Below are 20,723 nucleotides of genomic sequence, written 5' to 3'. Positions count from 1 at the left end.
GTGTGTATGAATGCGCGTGTGTGTTTGTGTAGGCGCATGAGTGTGGGTGCGTGTGTATGTGTGTATATATGCATGTGTGTGCGTGTTGTGTATGCAGTGCTGTATGTGTACGCGCGTGTGTGTGTAAGTGTTCGTGTGTGTGTGTATGTAGGCATATGTGTTTGTGTCTGTGTGCAGGCATGAGTGTGTAGGCGTGTGTGTGTATGCGTGTGTGTGTAGGATATGGACGCAACCTGGAGACGGTTATCGCAAGAGGAGCAGCATCGTGAGGCCGGTCGACGCGACGGTGGTGCTGGCAGAGGGTGCTGGCGGGAAAATAAAATGATAGGAATTCAAAACAGTCAAATGAGAACAATAAGCAATCGAACATGCCGTTCTAGGACATACCGTTTTTGAGTTATGCGAGATACATACGGACGTCACGAGAAAATTCGTTGTAATTAACTCGGGGATCGTCAAAATGGATATTTTTGGTGTCCGTACGTTCCTAGGCATATATCCACGTGTGACCGGGTCGAAAAAAACTCAACATTCATTCGGAGGTGAGAAAAATAGAAATTAAGGCCGATTTTTGAGTGAAAATTTTTTCGCGAATACAATACTTCCTTTTTTTTGTAAAAGGAAGTAAAAAGGAAAAAACCAATTCTAATTCCTTCAAAAACACTCAAACCTGTGCTTTACTTAATGCTTATTCTTCCTTTCATTTCAAAGTATACTAAAACCATTAAGCGTTTCCAAATATTAAGTCAGTTTTCATATTTGTTTGCTTTGAGTTCGTCTGCGAAAATGAAAACGCAACAGGTGCACAAAAGATAACTATTAGTCTGAGTACTCACGTGCCTTTCCCGTTTTCGAAAGGAAATAACTTCAGTTCATAAAATATCTTGGCAAGGAGCACCGTCAAATGGCTCTTCGGTCATTTAATTCTGCCATGGTTCTTCACGTTTTAATTACTGAGCGAAGAATATGTTCTGGCGATTAGTTTTCTTCTTCTTCACATGTGGCATCATTTTAGGGCAGGTGAGCATTATTTCTCGTTTCTTTTGTTGATTGTTGATAAGAACAAAGAAAGATCAATATCCTTTCCAAATATGCCGCAAAATAAAATTGACATTTTAAACCAATCGAAGAATTTTTCATATTACGTTTCTCAACATTTTTCGTACACACCATGGACCAGTAAAACTTTTGAAAATATATTTACGCTAAACTAAACTCCAGAAACTCCCGTACCTACCACTACTCGTGATGAAACCAGTTGGATGAGCCCCTGAAGAGAGATCCGTGTTTTAATCCAAATCAGGAGCCGAGCAACCCCTTATCCATCACCCTCAGAGGTACCGTAAAGTGGGGCTACTTGAACCTCTAGGTAGGACTCGACCGATGCATCGGTCTGGCCGATGCATCGGCGCCGATGGTTCAAAAATTTAGCCATCGGCATCGACATCGGCGACCGATGCTAACTTGCAGGAAACATCGGCCCATCGGCCTTAAAAACATCGAAAAGCCGATGGAATTGGCGATGTTTTCGGGGGGAAAAAAAAGACCTTTGCTGTTTTACTTTTTAATGCAAAGTAAAGGGAGTTATTGTTTTCATATACAATTGTTTCCTTAAATTTCAGTATGAATTTCTATTTTAGTCACTCCTGAAAGAGTTTTTAATACTGCATTCAGGTACCAAACAATTTAATTATTACGTTGTTTCTTGCGGCTGGATGTTCGTATGTATCTCTTATAAGTCATAACTCAAAAATGGTAAGCTGTAGAAGGTTAAAATTTCGCATGTGGGGAGTGCGTACGTTCCAGTTGTGCACTTCCCTTTTTGTTTTCGATCGGGTGTTCTAAGAAGCCTATTTACTCTTTTTTTTTTCTTTTTGTGGCTCTTAATTACTTATTTCAATACGAAACTAATATAGCGTCTCAGAATGACGATCATTTGGTGATATATTGCCGAATTAGAGACTAAGGAAACAAATATGAGATGGCGAAACCGGTTTTTGTGTCATTTTGTTAGATTACCATTGAACCAACGGTAATTTTTAGAACACTTGCGTGCCCCCTTTCCTGTATTTCTGAAATTAAACTCTAATTGCACTTCCGAGTTGTTTAAAACTAACACCATTCACAAAATTAGATTTTTTTTTTCAAACTTAATCTATTGTTTAGGAAGAATTTAGAGCATTAATGTAAGAAATTGATTAAAGACGTTTTGAATGGTGACATAATTTGGAAATCAAAGGGACTTTTGAATTTTTTCTTCGGAAGTGTTGAAGTCGACTCAGAAACTCTTCCGAGGCGTTGATGGTAGCGGTTCTGTAGTAAACAAAAAAGGCCGAAGTTGGGAGCGAAGTTGAATGTTGTGAGTTACTCCAAAATCAGCGGTTGACCCCCCCACCCTCGTCAAGCATTTCTTAAATATTTAGCAATTATTTATTTTGCTCAAGAAATGTCATTTTGTCTATTTCTCATTCTTGTTTCACCTTTATTTCGTAATGCGCCATCTTTTTTGCATCATTTATAGCAATCGATTTTTTTCTATTGTAAGTAACTATTTTCATCTATTTTTATAAAATCAATGAAAAGTTATTTTCGTTTTCATCATATTTTCAATAATATGTTATAGAAAAGTTTCAAGGATTTTCTATTAAGCAATTTTTTAAATTTCAGCAAATTATTGTTAAATTGAAAAATTTAATTTGAACTTGTTTGTAGTGCTTCATAAAAGATTTAAAACAATCAAATTGTTCAATATTATGCGTGCAAACATCAGATCAAGTAGTATATGTATTCAGTTATTATCAACTTGTTGTAAATATCGAGTTTGTTCATTGTAGCTGCGTTTTAAGAACCTCACTCTTTTCATGGCTATTTCTTTTTTCAGAAAAATTTGTGTCACTCTTATAGCTTTTATGAAAAATACAAATTTTTCTATTCATAAATTTTAAATAAATATAAAAATATTCCTATTATGATTAAATATTGTAATTTATCTGTTACCTTTTTTGTTTAATTTGATGACTAAAAAATGTCTACGTGCAATCTTTCCACTTTAATTGTGTAATTTGTTGACGGTGTCATATTTTTATTCTCATTATTATTTTTTGAATGATTGAACAACATAATTTAAAGTTTTTTAACTATGTATAGTGTACATAATCCATACATTATTACAATATTGCTGAACTCTTAGTTATATGTTCAATTAAAAAAAGCAAATCAGTTGGTTTTTCAACAGTGTCTTTGTTTTTCTTCCATTTTTTTTTCTTTCTTTTTTTTTTTTGGTCTGTTGTTCTTTCTCTATCATCATACAACAGTCAAAACAGAGAAGCATAACTACATCCTATATAGATTGTTCATAGTACGATCCAAAATTTCGGGGACAAGTTGTATAAAACTTTACCCAGAATAGTTCACATTATCGAAGCAGATCCATCTTCAAAGGGTCACTTTGAGGGACTATGTACTTCTGCCAGTGTTCATATAACTTTTGGAAACACTCCTGGAAGCTTTTTTCGCAAATTACTATGATGCTGCTTTATCTTCTCCTGACGGACGTAAGCGGCGTCCATGCAAATGTTTTTTTGCTGGGAACAGGTAAGAGTCACACGGAGATATAAGTCCGACGAAACGTTATGTTATTTGTTTGTCATATTAGAGCATTGATCAATGAAACCGTACACCCAGGGCCGGATTAGCCATAGAGCAGAAGTAGCAAATGCTACGGGCCCCGCTCTTCTGGGGGCCCCGCGCCATGAGAAAAAATTCCTAAAAAAAAACTACTTTCCGTACTTTAACCCGTTTAAATTTCTCTCTAGCTTTCTCTTTTTATGTATATTTAGTCTTTCTAAATGCTCAGGTAAATTAAAAATCTAATTTTTTTTCGATAGATTGCTTTCCAGAAATTTCTCCCAATTAAAGTCCTGAAAACGCAAATAGTTAATCTTTCTTAGTGGAAGCAGAAAAAGCTTTGTTGGGTCAGAAAAGTTTCAAAACTGACCTAAAAATTACAATTTTAGGCAAAGTTTGGAGAACGGAGAATTGGGTTTTCTCTGGATTTTTTTTTTTCTTTTTTCAAAATGAAGTGAATTTTAAGATATCTTAAGAAATTTAAGGGCGTTAGGGTCCTAAAACTTTCAGCTATCTCAGCCTTAAAAAATAAATAAATAAATAAAAATTGGTTGTTTCATAACAATAGAGGAAAGGGGAAGGGGTTCTTTCCTGAAATTGTGCTCAATACTGAAGTCAATTTCAGGCTATCTTATCTTTAGGAGGAAAGGGTTTGAGAGATAGACTCATGCTAAAGCTGAAAACAAAATTTCAAGCTATGTGGGAAGATTAGAGAAAGAGATGAGGGTCTGAACTCCCCCAGAAACAATTCTGACTTCAAGTTTCAAACCGTCAAATCAAGTTTCAAACCGTCAAATCAAGTTTCAAACCGTGGTTTTAGATTATCACTGGAGACGTTATATGGGGGGGGGGGGGGGGGAGAGATACAGGTTTGCTTTGCAAAATGTTAGAAACTGAAATCTTCAAGACGCAGGCTATCTTTAGTTCTAACTTTAGGTGAAGAGTGATGCTTTGGAGCCTTTTCCCCCGAATGTTGAGAAGCTAGGGAAGTAGGTGGGATTCTCCTTTGGAATTTTTTTGAAATTTTGAAATCGAGATGGTTTAAGGGCTTTCTCCGGTATTTTTCGGAATTTAGGCTTTAAAAACTCAGTTTTAAGCAATTTTTGTTGATAGCAGGAGCAGGAGAATGCTGAAATTCTTAACGCACAAATCCTACAACCACATTTTAAGGCTTTTTTTGGTGATGTTAGACAAGAGGGGGGGGGGGGGGGGAAGGGTTACCATCCAGAAATTGTTTAAAAGTGTCTTTCTTCTTAGAGCTTTCGAAATAGGAGTTCTGAAAAGGTAATTATTAGTCATCCTTAAACTCCTTTTGGTTACTTAACTTCATGTCAATTTTCCTACTATAATTTAAAAAATCAGTAATCCAACGTCATAAAGCACAAAAATTGCAAAATATTGCAGACACGTGTTTCGGTGTTACAAGGAACACCTTTTTCAATGCAAAGAAATGTGAACTTCTGGATGAAAAATCATCCGAGAAAAGCAACACGGTGGAACAGGAGATAGTATAAATATCAAAAAATAGAAATTATACAAAACAAAAAAAAGTTAAAATGACACCTGGAGACAAAATTTATTATATAATTCCATCAGGAAAAAACCGTTAAGTAATAAATTTTCCAAGAAAACCCATACACAATGCAAAAAGTCCAAAAATGAAACCACTTTGAATAAATTAGCAATAAATTTACCAGCGGGAAAAAAGTTTGCTGATTTCTGTATTTATATCGAAACGCAAAAAGTATTTAACTGATTTCTTCCGCCAGGTACTCCAAGCTCCAAGAACCATTTTCGACGATATTTACGAATATGGCGAATTCGACGTAATTGAAGAAGACATATTTGACCCTGAAAATGATGAAGCAACTGATTTGATCAAAGATATTGAAGATTTTTATAATGACGAATTTTCAAAGCCTTTCGATGTGCCACAAGAATCGACATCGGATATTTCGGAAGAAGAAGCAGCTGTCTTTTTAGTCAGTGACTATATTGATCTTTTACCGAATAATCAGTTCATTTTATTCAAATTATTTCTTTCGAATATTGGCAGGAATGAATCAAACTTTATGATGGATGATTATCAAATTTGATTTTTTAAAAATAGACTTTTTCATTTCGCTGTTCAATTGAAAAATTAAATGTCAACGTTTACAATGTATAAATAAATGTTCTTGAAATATGATTTTTTTTTAAACTGTAATTTTACATTTCGCTGTAAAGTTGAATGAATTATAGTCAACGTTCATGATAGGTAAATTATTTCTAAATGTGATTCTGAAAACTATTTTTACATTTCTATTATAGGTTGAACAAAGTAAAGTCGGCAGAAAAAAAGTCGATAAATTATCTTGAAAAGAAATTCTTTCAAAACGAGTTTTACATTTCGCTTTTGAGTTGAACAATTAAAGGTCAAAGGTTAAAGTCGGCAAATTATCTGGAAATGTGAGAGTAATTAAAGGTCCAATTTTATGATGAATAAACCCTTGAAGTGTGATTTTTTTTAACTGTAATTTTACTTTTTGATGTTGGGTTAAACAGTTAAAAGTTAAAGTTTAGGATGGGTAAATTATCTTGAAATGTGATTTTCTTTGAACTAATTTTATATTTCAATGTTGAGTTGAACAACTAAAGATCAAAGTTTATGACGTAAATTGTCTTGCAATATTGAGTGTTGAAGCTTGTTTATACAGCTTAGTATAATACTGTTGAAGTTAATTTTATACATTTATATTTCGCTATTAAGTTTATCAATTAAAAGTGAAAAAGATTAATTGTCATTTGTCTATCTCATTTAAGTAATGTCTTACATTAGAAAATACAAATGGAAAGACCCAAAATAAAGTTTTTCTTTTTATATTTGTTTTAGTTTTCTAATCATAGTATCTTTGCAATGTTTTTACTTTACATTTTCTTTTAAAGCTCTTTTTGTTTCTTTATTTTAGTAAATGGGTAAAATTACGTGTATTGTACATATTCTTCTTTAGTAGGGGCAAACCGAACGGGGCATCATTAGAAAGGCTGCGCAGATCCTAATCACAGCATTACGGCACTGCCAGGTTAGGTTTGCCCCAAACTATAGTGTTTCTAAGCACCAAAATCAAAATCAATGAACTTTGTGAAAACAAAATGCATTGTTACAAATAGAACTGAAAATTTTCCCCTGCCTTTGGTTCAAGAGCAATATTGTTATTTAGACACACGGCAGTGTGTCGGCCAAGTTCGGAAATCAGGCGACACATCTGCCAGTGTGTATCTTACACAAACCATTTCAAGCTACTTTTTGCTCGCTCATTTCTCAAAAACTATTAAATCTACGTTCTTGAAATTTTGTATGGCTAATAGAGCTGCGTAGTAGACCTATAATCCTAAATTTCATGAATGTACCTCTTATAGTTATGGAATTATTACTATCTGAAAAGTGTCATTTTTTACACTGACTCACTCACCCACTCACTCATCAAAATGTTTACGAACTTCCAAGTGTCTCACATACTTGAAATTGGGCATAAAGATAGATTTTCATGCATATGTCAAGGGAAAAATCTAAAAAGTCAAAAAACTACATTAAACTAGCAAAAAACTACGCTATTTTTTATGAGCATCATGGCGTAATCACTTCACCGCGCGATTGCAAAATATTTCGCCAAATAAATCAAAACAAATGGGCTCGTCAAACGTTGCCAAAACATGGTTGTTGAAATTTAAATTAACACTTTAATTTCTAACCGAAATGGGGCTTGAAACAATACTTTAATTTCCACTAAAATGAAAAATGATCCAGCAAATAATTAAAATTGCAAATCTACAGCTAAGCCTTTAAAATAAAAAAACCGGCTTTAAAATTTTATAAAACTTTATATCTCAGTTAAATGCAAAATTTTACAGGAGGAGCAGAAATGGCAGCAATAATTTCAAATTGAGAAATATTTTCGCCAATTCTGCATATTTTACGATCTACGTTATGATAATCCGCCCGAACAATAAAGAAACTCCATATAGATTTTGAGATGAGTCTTGGCAAATTTTCCCAATTGTCGAAAATTTGAGGAAGCCAAAGACCAAGAGCTAATGTACGTTGGTCTTGCTGATAAATGGGAAAACAGATGATTATTGCCCAAAATTGGCGATCGCGCCAAGTCCCCAGTTATCGAAATATCTTCATTACTTCTAAAAAAAATAAAAAAAAGAAACCGCAGACCAGTGCACCGTAACAGCAGGGAAATAAAAAAGAAATTATGTATTTGCAATATACGCTTTGCATTTATAACTGTCTAAATTAGAACATAACCTTTGATTTAGCTTTTCAATAAGTAATAAGTATCCCAACAAAACATAAATGTGAAAAAGAAGCCAAGATCGGTTGAAATGAGGTGCAGGAAAGACGGTGTCGCCGACAAAAAAAAGTTCAGATCTAAACAGTTACCAAGTTCCATAGCAGTTCCTAATAGAAGTTGGATTTTCCCATGTTCTTCAATTCATTTAGAAAACAATTTTTTATTTTCTTTGATATTGGATATAAAACTTGGCAAGTTTGAAAGAAAAAAAAATAGTTATGACTAAAACTAGCCGCAAGTTTAAAATCCATTATCAAAGCAAGTAAAAAATTGCTTTCTAAATGAATTGAAGAACATGGGAAAATCCAACTTCTATGAGGAACTGCTATAGAACTTGGTAACTGTTTAGATCTGAACTTTTTTTTGTCGGTGACATAGTCTTTCCCTCACCTCATTTCAACCGAACTTGGCTTCTTTTTCACATTTATGTTTTGTTGGGATTGATTTTACTGAATTTCTATCAAATGTTTAGGAGAGGGGGAACGCTAGACCCTTTAGGTATGAGCTTCTATAGAACCATCGATGATTTGAAATAATATGTATCAGTATCAGTTCAACATTTTTAGTTTGTGGTTTTTATTTCTTGCAAATGATTAATTGGTGTTATTACAGTGAAAGCATCAGACGGGGAAACGCTGTCAATGCTTCACACAACCGAAGCATCATACGCATGGTTACCATACATCCCGTTTTCAAGTATCCTGTCCCGCTGTTCCTGCACGTACTGAACTGAACGGTGGTATTTTTTGAACTGGAGAATGAAGGCTTTTTTGAGCAATCACGATTGCTTATTGTTCTCACTTGACCGGTTTTGAATTCCTATGATTTTATTTTCACTCCGCCTCCCTCTGCAGCACCACCGTCGCGGGCGGCCGCCTCACGATGCTGCTCCTCTAGCGAAAACCGTCTCCAGGTTGCGTCACTTACTTGCCTACACTTACACCTACACCTACACACATACACACACATACACCTACACACACAAACACTTACACACACACGCATACATACAGACACCAACACATACATACACAAACACATACACACAACTACCCCCACATACACATACTCCCACACCCACATAAACACAACTACCCACAAACACACAAACACACATGTCTACACACACATACCAAGGGCGTATACGAGGGAGGGGCTAAGGGAGCCCGGGCCCCCTCCAAAATCTAGAAAAAAACGAGCTGATGTGTATATCACATGACTTCCTTTTACTCCAATTTAATGTCATTTTCTCATTATTGGTAGTTTTAATATGATTCAATAGTCTACTCTCTAAATATCACCAGCAGTGGCCAAATTGAATTCAGATTTAAAAAAATAAATAAATGAATAAATAAATAAAATCGCCAAATTTGTCGCCAAGTTGATGACAAAACTTGGCGACCAAATGACCGGCGATATATCGCCATGTGTCCCCCAAATTATAACACCATCGAAATTAACAATGATTTCCCATAAAAAAGGGGCAAAAGACCCCTTTTGGAGCATCCAAATGCAACCAAAAGGAAGGTGGTCAACTAGACCCCCCACTAGGAGTCTACGTACCAAATCTTAACTTTCTAGGACATTACGTTCTTGAGTTATGCGACATACATACGTACATACACATGTCACATGAAAACTCGTTGTAATTAACTCGGGGATCGTCAAAATGGATATTTCGGGTGGCTGTACGTCCCTAGGCATTTATCCACGTGTGGTCGGGTCGAAAAAAAAAAAAACTCAACATTCATTTGGGGGTGAGCAAAATGGAAATTAACGCCGATTTTTGGATGAAAATCTTTTTGCGAATACAATACTTCCTTTTTTGTAAAATGAAGTAATTAAATAAAGGCACTAATTATTTGGTTTTAGTTTGCTGACAACTAATTTCCGAACCTTTAGCTACAAATAAATAAATAAAAGAATAAATAAATAATGATAGGAATAATAATAATTATAATATGTTATATCGGATTTCGGAACTGGGTGCCGCAGGAATAGGAGAATGGTGCCGCGAAATGTAAATAAAACTTTGTTACAATAATATATGTATATAAAACTAGACTAGGATAATTCTAATTCTACAAACTGTGCCCCACCTCCCATCTTTTTTTCAGTCACTCTGAAAAGAAGGGTCTTCAACATGTTTCTCTCCTTAACTCTCGTCCCTACGTATTTAATTTAAAATACTTTTTAGTTGTTCGGTTGGAGCAATATTGGAAAATTGATGTCCTAAAAACACATTTTTTTAGGCGTTTTTCAGACAGTGGCGGCGCGAGAACAAAAAAAGACGTCGGCGATGCAGTTTTGCGAGGCCTTTTTATTCATAAAATATTCTCAGACAAATAATTGAATGCATGGAATTAATTTTTGTACTAGCTATTGGCACTTGAGTACCTAATCCACTTAATTGCTAGAACAAAAACATTTTATGACCACTAGCGCAAGTTTAAATTGTGAAAGTATTTAAATTAATTATTTAAAAAAAAAAAACTCAGAAAATTTTAAAAAACCCAAAAGTGGGCTAAATAATCGGTTTTTTTAAATGGGTTTTTTCAAAAAAACCCATTGGGTCCAACCCAATTGGGTCCAATTCGGCCAACCCTGCCCTTTATAGAATGATTACAAATTTGAGAAATAGCATTGATTTTTCCGCGGCGGGCAATTATTCGAAACTACTGCAATTATCCGTCTTCCATCAAGTTGCTACATCACTTTTTGTTTTGATTTATTCATTTATTTATTAAGAAATGAATGAATGAATGCCCACAAAAATATGTGTTAGTTTTACAGGAACATAAGATAAGTAGCCCTGAAATTCTTTATGCACTATCCTAGGCGGCTGGTGCACGAAAAAAAGTGGTGGGTCAAAAGAAGTGTGGGGATTAGGAAACGGTGCCCCTGGTGCTGATTTTTTTTTTTTTTTTTTTTTTGTAAAATCGGACTTTATTACGGGATTTCAACATGATTAAATAATCTCCAAAACATGTGGAATATGGCCTCCAAAATAGGGCGGAATGGTCACCGTAGACTTCCCACTTTAAAATCAAGTTCAATTATCGTTAGATAACACGAAAAGGTCCATTTAGTTGGAATTTTCAGTTTTTATTTAAGGGAAATAAATCAATCCACCCAGTAAAAAATCATTTTCCTATAGATCATTAATTTTAACTCTGAAAAGTAAGGGGGCGGTTTCTCCTCCCTCCCCTCCCCCATGAACGAGCCGCCTATGTGCGCAATTTATTGCTTTGACGGAAAAGTAAAATTCACCGAAATTTTCCAGTTCTAAAAAAGAAAATTTGGACTGTCTTTGTTGATGTCGAAAATAGAACGGAGTTGCAGGGAATGGGATACCTCCTCTTGGAAATTCTTCAAAGTTGAAGTCTTTTTTTCTGAGCAGTTTTCATACAGAAATGAGGAGGGAGTTGGAAGTTAGATAAACCGCCTACGGTCCCCGGAAGAGTCTTCAAAGCTGGCCTCTGAAACCGCAAATCAGGGCATTTTTTTTTGTGAAATTAAGGGAGGGGGGGGAGGGTTCTACTTACCAAATTACTTTTGCAAATTTAGGATAAGTTGGGGCTAATTTTGATAATGACAAGAAATTGGGCGTTTCTCTCAGAAATTTTTCCCGAAATTGTAGTCCCAATTGGGTAATGTTTGATGAAGATGAAGAAAGGGAATTTGGTGATCGCATACAGAAAACTTTCAAACTTCAAGGATTTAAGGTGCTATTTTAAACTATCATTAGTGATGTTAGAAGATTCGGCGACTCTTCAAAAAATTTTCAATATTGATGTAGTAAAAACGCAGTTTAAAGCCCTGTTTGGTAACGATAGAGGACAAGGGAGGAGACTCTGCCCGGAATCTTTTTCGAAAATGAAATCAATTTTAGGCTATTCATGGAAAGGGAAGAATTCAAGGGTTTTTTCATGGTAATATTTTCTAAATGCGAAATTTTAAGCTATTGTGCTGAGGCTTAGAAAAAGGGTCATTAGAACGAGGTGTTCAGAGACCTTCCACTGGAAATGTTTTGAAATTTAAATCGTAAAAACACTATTTTAGACTACTTTTGGAGATGTTATGGGAGAAGAGGAGGGTGTTGTGAAATTTATGAATCTTCCTTGATTAGAAATGTTTTGAAACTGAAAACTTCGTGATGTAATTAGTCTTTGGTGGTAAAGTTGAGGTAAGGATAGGCGTTCGGGTAGCCTCTTCCTGAAATTTTTTGAAGTTGAAGTCTTAAAAAAGCATTTTAAGTTACCTTCGTTTACATTAGGAGAAATGTCAGGGTTTGATGGCTGGCCCTAGAAATTTGTAGACATTGAAGATTTAAAAACCTAATTCCAGGCTAAATGTATAACGTTAGGAGAGGAATGAAAGCAATAGGCAATTTGTTCTCTTTAGAATGGTTATGGAAATGTTTTACGCGTATTAAGCAAGCACTATTTGAAGTTTATTATTTATTCAATTATTTATTTATTCATTTTATTATTATTTTTTTAGAAACGTACCTACTTTAGTTTTAATTGTATATTAGACAAATTGTCATTGCTGCTGAGTTTTAGCATTTTTTTTCAACAAAAATGAAGAAATAAAAATAATAATAAAAGTTAATATATTAAGTGAAATAAATGAAAATGGGAATTCCTGAACTAAAACCTTTGAGAATTCCTAAACTTTCGGGGCTTTGGGTAAATTCTTGCATTGCCCATGAGATAGTACAGTCCTGGGATAGGGCCCCTTGACCTGTACGTTAATGCTTACCGTATTAATTGCCGATAATCATTAAAAATTTGTCCATTGGTTCCACACTACCTAGTCCCTTTCTCTAGATCGGAATTAATGGGGTACAGTGGGTACGGCCTTGGATATAGACAAGAAACTCTCCCTAAATCCATTAATCGAACTGAAAATAGCTCCATACTACCAAATTAAGTATCAGTTAAGCGTATTATGATAAATATCAGTAAAGTTCATTTGAACTTTTTCTTTTCTTTTCTTTTTTTCTTATTTATTTTCAGGAGAAAGGGAAAAAAAAGATTTTTTAGAGCGGGCGCCCCTGCTGGCGCGGGGCCCAATTGGGTCTTTTTGCTCTAATCGGCTTAAGGCCGGCTCTGCATAGAAAGAATAAGACTGAAAGATGCAGAACAGGTCACAAATAGTGATGATTTTTTACACAAAAGACAAATTTTGCAGAACATATTATTTTTTAAAGTAAGGTTTAAATAAATTGCTCAAAGTTGTAGCCTGTAGCATCCCTGGCTGACAAAACGCCATGTCAATCTAGTCAGCAGGACGACTATTTTGAATCAAAGGCGGCTTTTTTGACCAGCATATAGTAAAAAGTTACTATTTTGTCATCAGTTGTAAGAAACAATTTTGTGAAATAACTACTATTTTAGTGAAATAACAACTAAAATGTAAGAAAAAAATCCTTTTTTATAATTTAATTTTTACCTTTGCGAAAACATTAGAAAAAAAATTTTGTTATCAAAAATTCACCAATAAGGCTATGTAAGGTAAACGCACCAGTAGTGGTCACTTTAAGGTTTATATTTGAAAAATAAAGCTTTCAGGTCTCCCAATTTATTCAAATGTGCTGGAGGTAGAACTCGGACTATATTGTAGTGAACAGTTCAAGGAGGAGTAGGTAGAGCATCATGGAGAATTGTTAACAGCTATTCAGTATGGTCTTCTGGATTGCCCATGATTTTTCAGCTGTCTTTTAACACTTCTCCATAATGAGGTATATAAACATTGTGTTGTATTATGAATAGAACAATGCTCAAAAATAATATTTTTAGAGCTGTAACCATGTTATGAAATATGAAAGATCATGTTTGAAACGTTTTTAACTCGAAATAGTTGCTTTCTTGGCTGACAGTTTAGCTGGCCACTACTAGTGCCAAAAAAGTCAGGTAAATCAAAAATGACCACTGAGTGGCCAACTGAATCAGGAAGGTTTTTCATACTGACTAGTACTGCAGTCACCACTGAATCAAGAAGGTTTTTCATAATTCAACTCGATTTTCCTTTCGATAATATCTTGACATAATAACCTGCCTCATTTCTAATGTAATATTATTGTGTGGTCTTGTAGTGGCCACCCGGTGGGCACTTCTAAAGAACAATATAGCCACTACTGACTCACGCACAGGCACAATGGCCATTAATGGATCAAATTTTGGATGTTTGGGAAAAAATTTTAACAAAATGACGTTTTGGAATTTTTAACAAATGGGAGGATTAAGGAAGAGTAGAGCTATAATACGCTCATTGAGTTTCAAATGTGGTAATTAATATTGTAGGCCCACAGTTTGAAAAAGCCACAAAATATGCTTCACTGTGGCGACTGCTAGTGTGTTTACCTCTTATATGGACAGGCCCGGATTCCTCATCAGGCCATCTTAGGCCCTGGCCTAGGGGCGCATATCACCCGGAGCAAAACAAATTGTAAATAGTTTGTTGGTTTAAAAAAATAAAAAAAAACAGGAATTTGGCGCACTAGTATATATTGAGGAAAAAAAATCAAATAGAACCGATTGCAAACTGCCAGCTGAGCAGGTAAAAAAATGGAGGGGAAGAGCATAATGTTTGATCAAGGTAATCCTTTTTAACACGCTTTTATTAGTTTCACTTGCATGTTTGTGAGTAACTCTCCTTTGGACTAAGAGCTAGTGACTTATTACTGTTAGTACACTCCACCACTTTATGAGCGTTCGTAGCCGAGCGGTCTAAGGCGTGGATCTTCGCTGACGTCCACCTCCGGGAGTCATTGAGCGTGCACCACTTTTTGTGATCGGATTCTTTTAAAATTTGGAATGCAACCTCAGACCTGATGACAATGCAATATTCTATAATCAAATTAATTTATTAACAGTGAGTTATTAGTTTATTCTAGTTAACACGCTTTTGTTAGCTTAACTTGTATGCTTGTGGGTCAAACTTTCCTTTGCACAAATAGCCAGTGGCTTATTAGAATTACTTACAAGGTACAAATCAGAGCTGCGGAGTGTAACAGTGTTTGCACATGAATTTACCAGAAAGCATTCAAAATGTCTGATGCACATAATGCAATAGAATACTAAGATACATTCTATTATAAAATAATAGTTGTAAATATTAAAAAAACATTTTTTTTAGCAAAATGAACTAAAAAGTTTAAAATATTCTTTAGATGACAAGTATATAAAGTAATTGACCAAACACTTAATTTTACTGTAATAGAAAAAAAGCGTGGGAGGCTTCTTATCAGTTGTCTTAAATTTCTTCCACTTGTTATCCATGCAAAAATGTAAATAGGCAGCTCCCCACGCTTTTTTTCTATTACAGTAAAATTAAGTGTTTGGTCAATTACTTTATATACTTGTCATCCAAAGATTTTTAACATTTTAGTTCATTTTGCTACAGAAGCTTGTTTTTTTAGTTTTTTAAACTATTATCCTGATCAAAGCAGATAATTTTCAATATTGTGGATTCAAGCAACAGATTTTCTAAAAGTAAAAAAACTTAGAAGTAAATCACACGCAGTAAAATTAGTAAAAGCCATCTTAATATATAAAAATCTTCTGTGCGGACGTTTGTCACCATAAGGCTTTTAAAGGCTGGACCGATTTCGATCAAATTTTTTGTGTATAATTAAGTTGTAGCAAGCATGGTTTCGAAGCGCGATGGATCGAATCGGAAACGTTTTTGTTAGTTAATTTAAACATTGGATGGTTATATCTCCCAAATGATTAATATTTATTTTAACCCATTGTTGAGCGAGAATTGAAATAAATATTTAACCCGTTGCCAAAGAACAATAAGAAAGCCAGCTCTGCTTTTTGTAATGAAATTTCCTACTGTGACATGTCAATTGAGATTAGATAAAACAGAGAGAGAGAGTGAAACCTTCATTTCTTGAAAGCAACGATTTTAGGTCCATTGTTTCTCGGTTCAAATCGATTTGGTACCAATGGCAACAGTACTTTAAGGATTATCAAACTAATCAGTACATTATTAAGGGAAAAGATGGTGGACGAAACATTTACTAGCTCTTACTATTTACTGGCGGGTACCGTTAGTAAATAATAAGAAAACGAAAGGTAACATGTTTAAGCTCAGAAAAGTGAGTTTTTCATACTTTAGCGCTAAGAGTTTCGTTTTTGCAGTCTCTATTTTTGTAAAATATTGGTTTTAGTGCTCCTGATTTTCGTAAACAGTCCGTTTTCGCATCTACCATTTTTTTAAACTGTTGTTTGTTATGAATGAATGTCAATAAAATTTGCTTTTTAATTTTTTGTAGACTTGTAACATTTTATTTTTTGAAAATGAGTACTGATTTTCATATGGTTAAAAATATCGCAAATCAAACCTTTCATTTTCTTTTTTTTTTTTTTTTTTTTTTTGTGGATAGTCGGTTTTTTACTGTTGTCATTAATTAATGATATAAAATTATACTATATGTGACAGTACTTGTTTCTAAGGTTTTCATTTAAAAGAATTGGACTAAAGTCTGAAAAACATTTTTTTCCTTGTCTCATTTTTTTTCAGTAAATTTCTCTACATATATGTTAGCATACATAGTACATATAAAAATCTACTTTATGCTTAAAATTGTGAGTTAAAAGTTCTGTAGAATAACCATTAATAAGAATTGTAAGAAGTTGTAGTCACCTTATTTGCAAATTTATGTGAAGAGGTTTGCTTCAAATTGGAATAAAAAAGGAACAAAATTAAATATTAAAAATAATGCTTTAAGGTACAAGCAGGGGCGTGCACAGGGGAGAGAATTGACACTTGTTGGCCTGAGTTTGAAGGGGGCCCAATATTTTTAAAACTAGGCGTGAAATATAGGGGTAAATAATATGGAAGGGGGCCAGAAAAGTCATTTGTGACGGACCCCAAAATTTCTGTGCACGTCCCTGAGTACAAGTCCCATGATTTGTCAAATTTTAAAGAGTCTGCTGCATGATCTTGACCTACATGAAATACAGGCAGACGTCATCATCCAGGCCATGCCACCCACCATCTCCGATTTTGTTCAAATTTGGTGTACTTCTAGATTTTTTGATGCTGATTATGAAAATATAAATTATTTAGAGATTTATGAAGGGGTTGAAAAGGTACGACCTTTTAAATATATGCCAAGATGATTTTTTGCCGCCATTTTAATTGACACAAATACGTGTATAAATGGCTATAACTCATTAACAAATTATCACAGAGCTTTGATTTTTTTTTATTTTGTTCAGTATGATGCAAATTTCAATCTAAACTGGGTTTAAATTGTACAACTTTTTTTTTAAAAATTCTGTGAGGGTTTACTTTTAATTTTTTGACCCTAAAGTGGAGTAACTTTGACAGAAATTTAATCAAAGTAGACTCCCTTCGATTTTAACCAATTTTTGTGCACAGGTACCTCTAAGTACGTTAAAACATCTGGTAAAAAAAAATCTCGGTGAGCCATTCGCAGGCAGTCGTTAAAAAGTTTTTTTATTTTCGGTCAAAAAACTGAAACTCCTTTCAAAAATAAAGTTTATTAAACTGCGTTTTCCCTAAAATGAAAGCCAACACGTGTAAAAGAAGCCACAACATGAGAACTTAAGTGTGTACAAAATAAATACAAGCATCAGAATAAATTAATATTATCTATCAGTAAAGGTATTTACAACTTTGCCTTACAGTACACACCGAAAACATTAAATTTGAGTCCGAAACTATTGTAAGTGTATTATGAAAAATCTATGAAATAATGTTATTAATAAACTTCAAATGATAATTAGTATGGCATATTGCTCCGTGGACCTGGACTTACCTCAGCTCAAGTATTTGCAATTCGATAAGTGTAAACATCGATTAGTGTTGCATAAATTCTGTTTCGTGTGAAGTGTAAATAATAATTGCAATGAGTGCGAATGCTTCGCGCGGGTCAACTCGTCTGCCCGTCCCCCCCCCCCCCCCTCGCCAATATAATTTAAAATAGTCTTAAATTCTTTTTAAGGCCTTTAATTTCGAATAATTACTGGGGTAAAGCTCCCGAAAACTCATCCCTAACATCATTCAAAGTCAAATAAAATCCTATTTCAAAAAATTTCCGATCCTCATAACAATATCAAAAAATGGCGCACAATTGCATAGTGTTCATTAATTTAAAGTGTTCATAATTAAAGGGTTCATTTTCGAAAAATTTCCGGGAGGAGGCCCCGGATTTCTCCTCTTCTTAACATCTCCGAATATCGTCTAAAACTGCGTTTTCAGAACAACAGTTTTGAAAACATTTTGAGAAAGAACCCCCAAAACCCCAACCTCTTTAACGTAATTAGAGAAAAAATCTAAAATTGTGTTTTTCAAGCTTCAATTTGGAAAAGTGGCCGGGAAAAACGCCCCTAGGCCGCTTTTCCACCCTAACATTAACAAAGATAGTCTAGAATACATTTTTAAAACCATACACAAATAGGGAAAAAAACAGAATTTCTTTTTGATTTTTGTGCTATTTTTTTTATAATTTTGGACAAAAGGTTAAGTCTCCAGCAAGTTGAGGGGGCACGTGCCCCCCCCCCCCCCGACGCTAAGACTCTGGTGGTCAACTTGCACAGGTTTCACTGTAATTCTAAATGGGTTTTTCGATTAATTTTTTGAAAATTTGGCGCAGTCTGAGGTATTTTATAACCCTCCAGTCTAGGAGTACTATCTCTGTATTTTGTTAGAGCTAAAATAAAACACTAAAGTAATTTCGAGGTTCCTAAAGCGTAAATGTTTTAGTCCTGTCCCCACAATGTAATCCCGTAAAAATTTTTAGGTCCAGAGAATTTTTCTTTAGAATCTTGATCTGTAGGTGTTCTAATGTGAGAATATCTTGGGTAGACATGTTGAATCCTGCGCGAAATAATTTTACAGGCGTTCAAAGAAAGCGGCCATTTTGGTTCACTTGCTCATGACGTTTTTAGCAACGGGCGTACCTACAAATTTACTTCTAATTTTGAGCTGCACTTTTTGGAGTCTAAGAAGTCAATTAATGTATTAGTTATGTCATAAAAGCCGCTCTGATTGTTTTCACAATCACCTGACATTTGATATCACTGACATTTGTTGTTGAATATTCTGGTTACTAAAAAGTGCACAAAAATTAATAAATAATCCAGAATTCTCATTTTAAACTCGTGTTTATCACATACATGTTTCTTTAACAACACAATAAACGAAAAATACAAGATTGGTTACTTTTAAAAAAAGGTTACGATCTGTTTTTGCATTGTATGTTATTGCACTACGACGTCTTTGGCGACGCCTAAGACGCATATTTAATGTCTTTTTGATCCATTTTTATCAGCCCAGTCTATGTCTGGAACAATTCGTATATCCGCTTCTTCCAATGAGTTATTCTAATCAAGTTATTCAATGATCTGTCTCAAATCTCCTATGAAAAGCATTGCAGATTGCTTCTGCATTTAACTGTTAAACAGCTAGCAATCGCTGAAAATGTAGCATTTTTGGACATTTCTTCTATTTCCTTGCGTGCTAGTTACTGTAAATTTTCCTTATTTGATACTGAAGACCAGAAATTTTCTACCTGCATACGTACTACTGTTTTTCTGTCAATTATAGCAAGGTTTATTGTGCCCGTAGTTGATACTATTCCCATCCTTTCAGATTATTTCACAGAATGCTGCAAATAACTATCGAACACAACATGGAAGTTCATAAAAAGAGCATACAAAGAAATGGATCCATGCAGAACATAGCTTGATAACTTTTCGAAAAGTTTTCTTTATTTAGCGGACTTGCGACATGAAATAGAACGAGAGCAGTTTTCATAGGGGATACTTTGCCAAATAGAAATTCTGGCAACATATTTCTGCAATTGTGCAACGATAATATCTAGCTTTTAGGTGAACCACCATCACATAATGTGTTCGTTGGTAAACAAGTCATGAGCTAAAATATTTTTAATGCATTCTCCCCTTTCTTTCGCTATTTTCATGTCTCTACCCTTGTTAAAGTTGATTCTTTCCTATTAGCTTAGAAGTGATATTTTGTGAAGAACTGTGTGCATCGAAGCTTGGTAGGTTGACTTTTGAATGTATATCAAACAATTTTTGTAACAAATGCCTTCTGTTTAAACTGGCGGTACTGTTCTGATCAAAGATTCATGATATTGACAGGGCGAATGTTGACACTACCATTCACAAGTTGTTTAGTGAGAAAGCTGTCAAGTTGCACTGTTTCAGAAATCTCATAGAGATTTATATGTTGATACATAAAATCAACAAATGTTTTGACATTTTCATCAAAATACTGGCTACGAATGCCTATGAAGATAATGATGCGGGACACTCTCACAGTGATCCATTGAATGTGAATAAGTAAGACCACGAAACACATTGCATCAACACATCTTTAAAATTTCGTAATACTTTCATACAACATACTTTTTCTCGTCTGCCCTGCAATTCCTCCGGCACTTTTCTATGACCGTTGAATCGTTTGTTCCAACTTCATGTCTGGCTCTACAGCATTGAATTTACCATTATTTTTTTTAAGAACAAATTTTTACCTTGAATAAATTTTTCCTACTGGTATCGACACTCATTTTCTAACACCCTTATCCTCTCCTAACCATGTTGCACATAGTAGATAATTGATGCAGTCAAAATCACGAAAGACTGGAAACAGTAACTCAACAGTTTGAACGTATAATTTGTAATTTTCTTCGCGATCAGCAATAATCAAGTGTTTTACAAGTGATACCAGTGAATGAAAAACTTCTCAATT

The 20,723-nt window shown here is 34.5% G+C and overlaps 1 protein-coding gene across 1 annotated transcript; it reads left to right on the top strand.

Annotated features, from left to right (window-relative positions):
- The first annotated feature begins 866 nt into the window (after positions 1–866).
- LOC129226462 (uncharacterized) lies at positions 867–6,487 on the top strand. The gene is made up of 2 exons (XM_054861070.1): positions 867–1,020; positions 5,397–6,487. Exons 1-2 carry the CDS (start codon positions 967–969, stop codon positions 5,721–5,723), a joined length of 381 nt encoding a protein of 126 aa, XP_054717045.1. The 5' UTR covers positions 867–966; the 3' UTR covers positions 5,724–6,487.
- Positions 6,488–20,723: the final 14,236 nt, after the last annotated feature.

This window comes from Uloborus diversus, chromosome 7 (assembly GCF_026930045.1).
Source record: "Uloborus diversus isolate 005 chromosome 7, Udiv.v.3.1, whole genome shotgun sequence".
NCBI lineage: Eukaryota > Metazoa > Arthropoda > Arachnida > Araneae > Uloboridae > Uloborus > Uloborus diversus.
The sequence above is the reverse complement of the archived record's forward strand: the minus strand, read 5'-3'. Positions and strand labels throughout refer to the sequence as shown.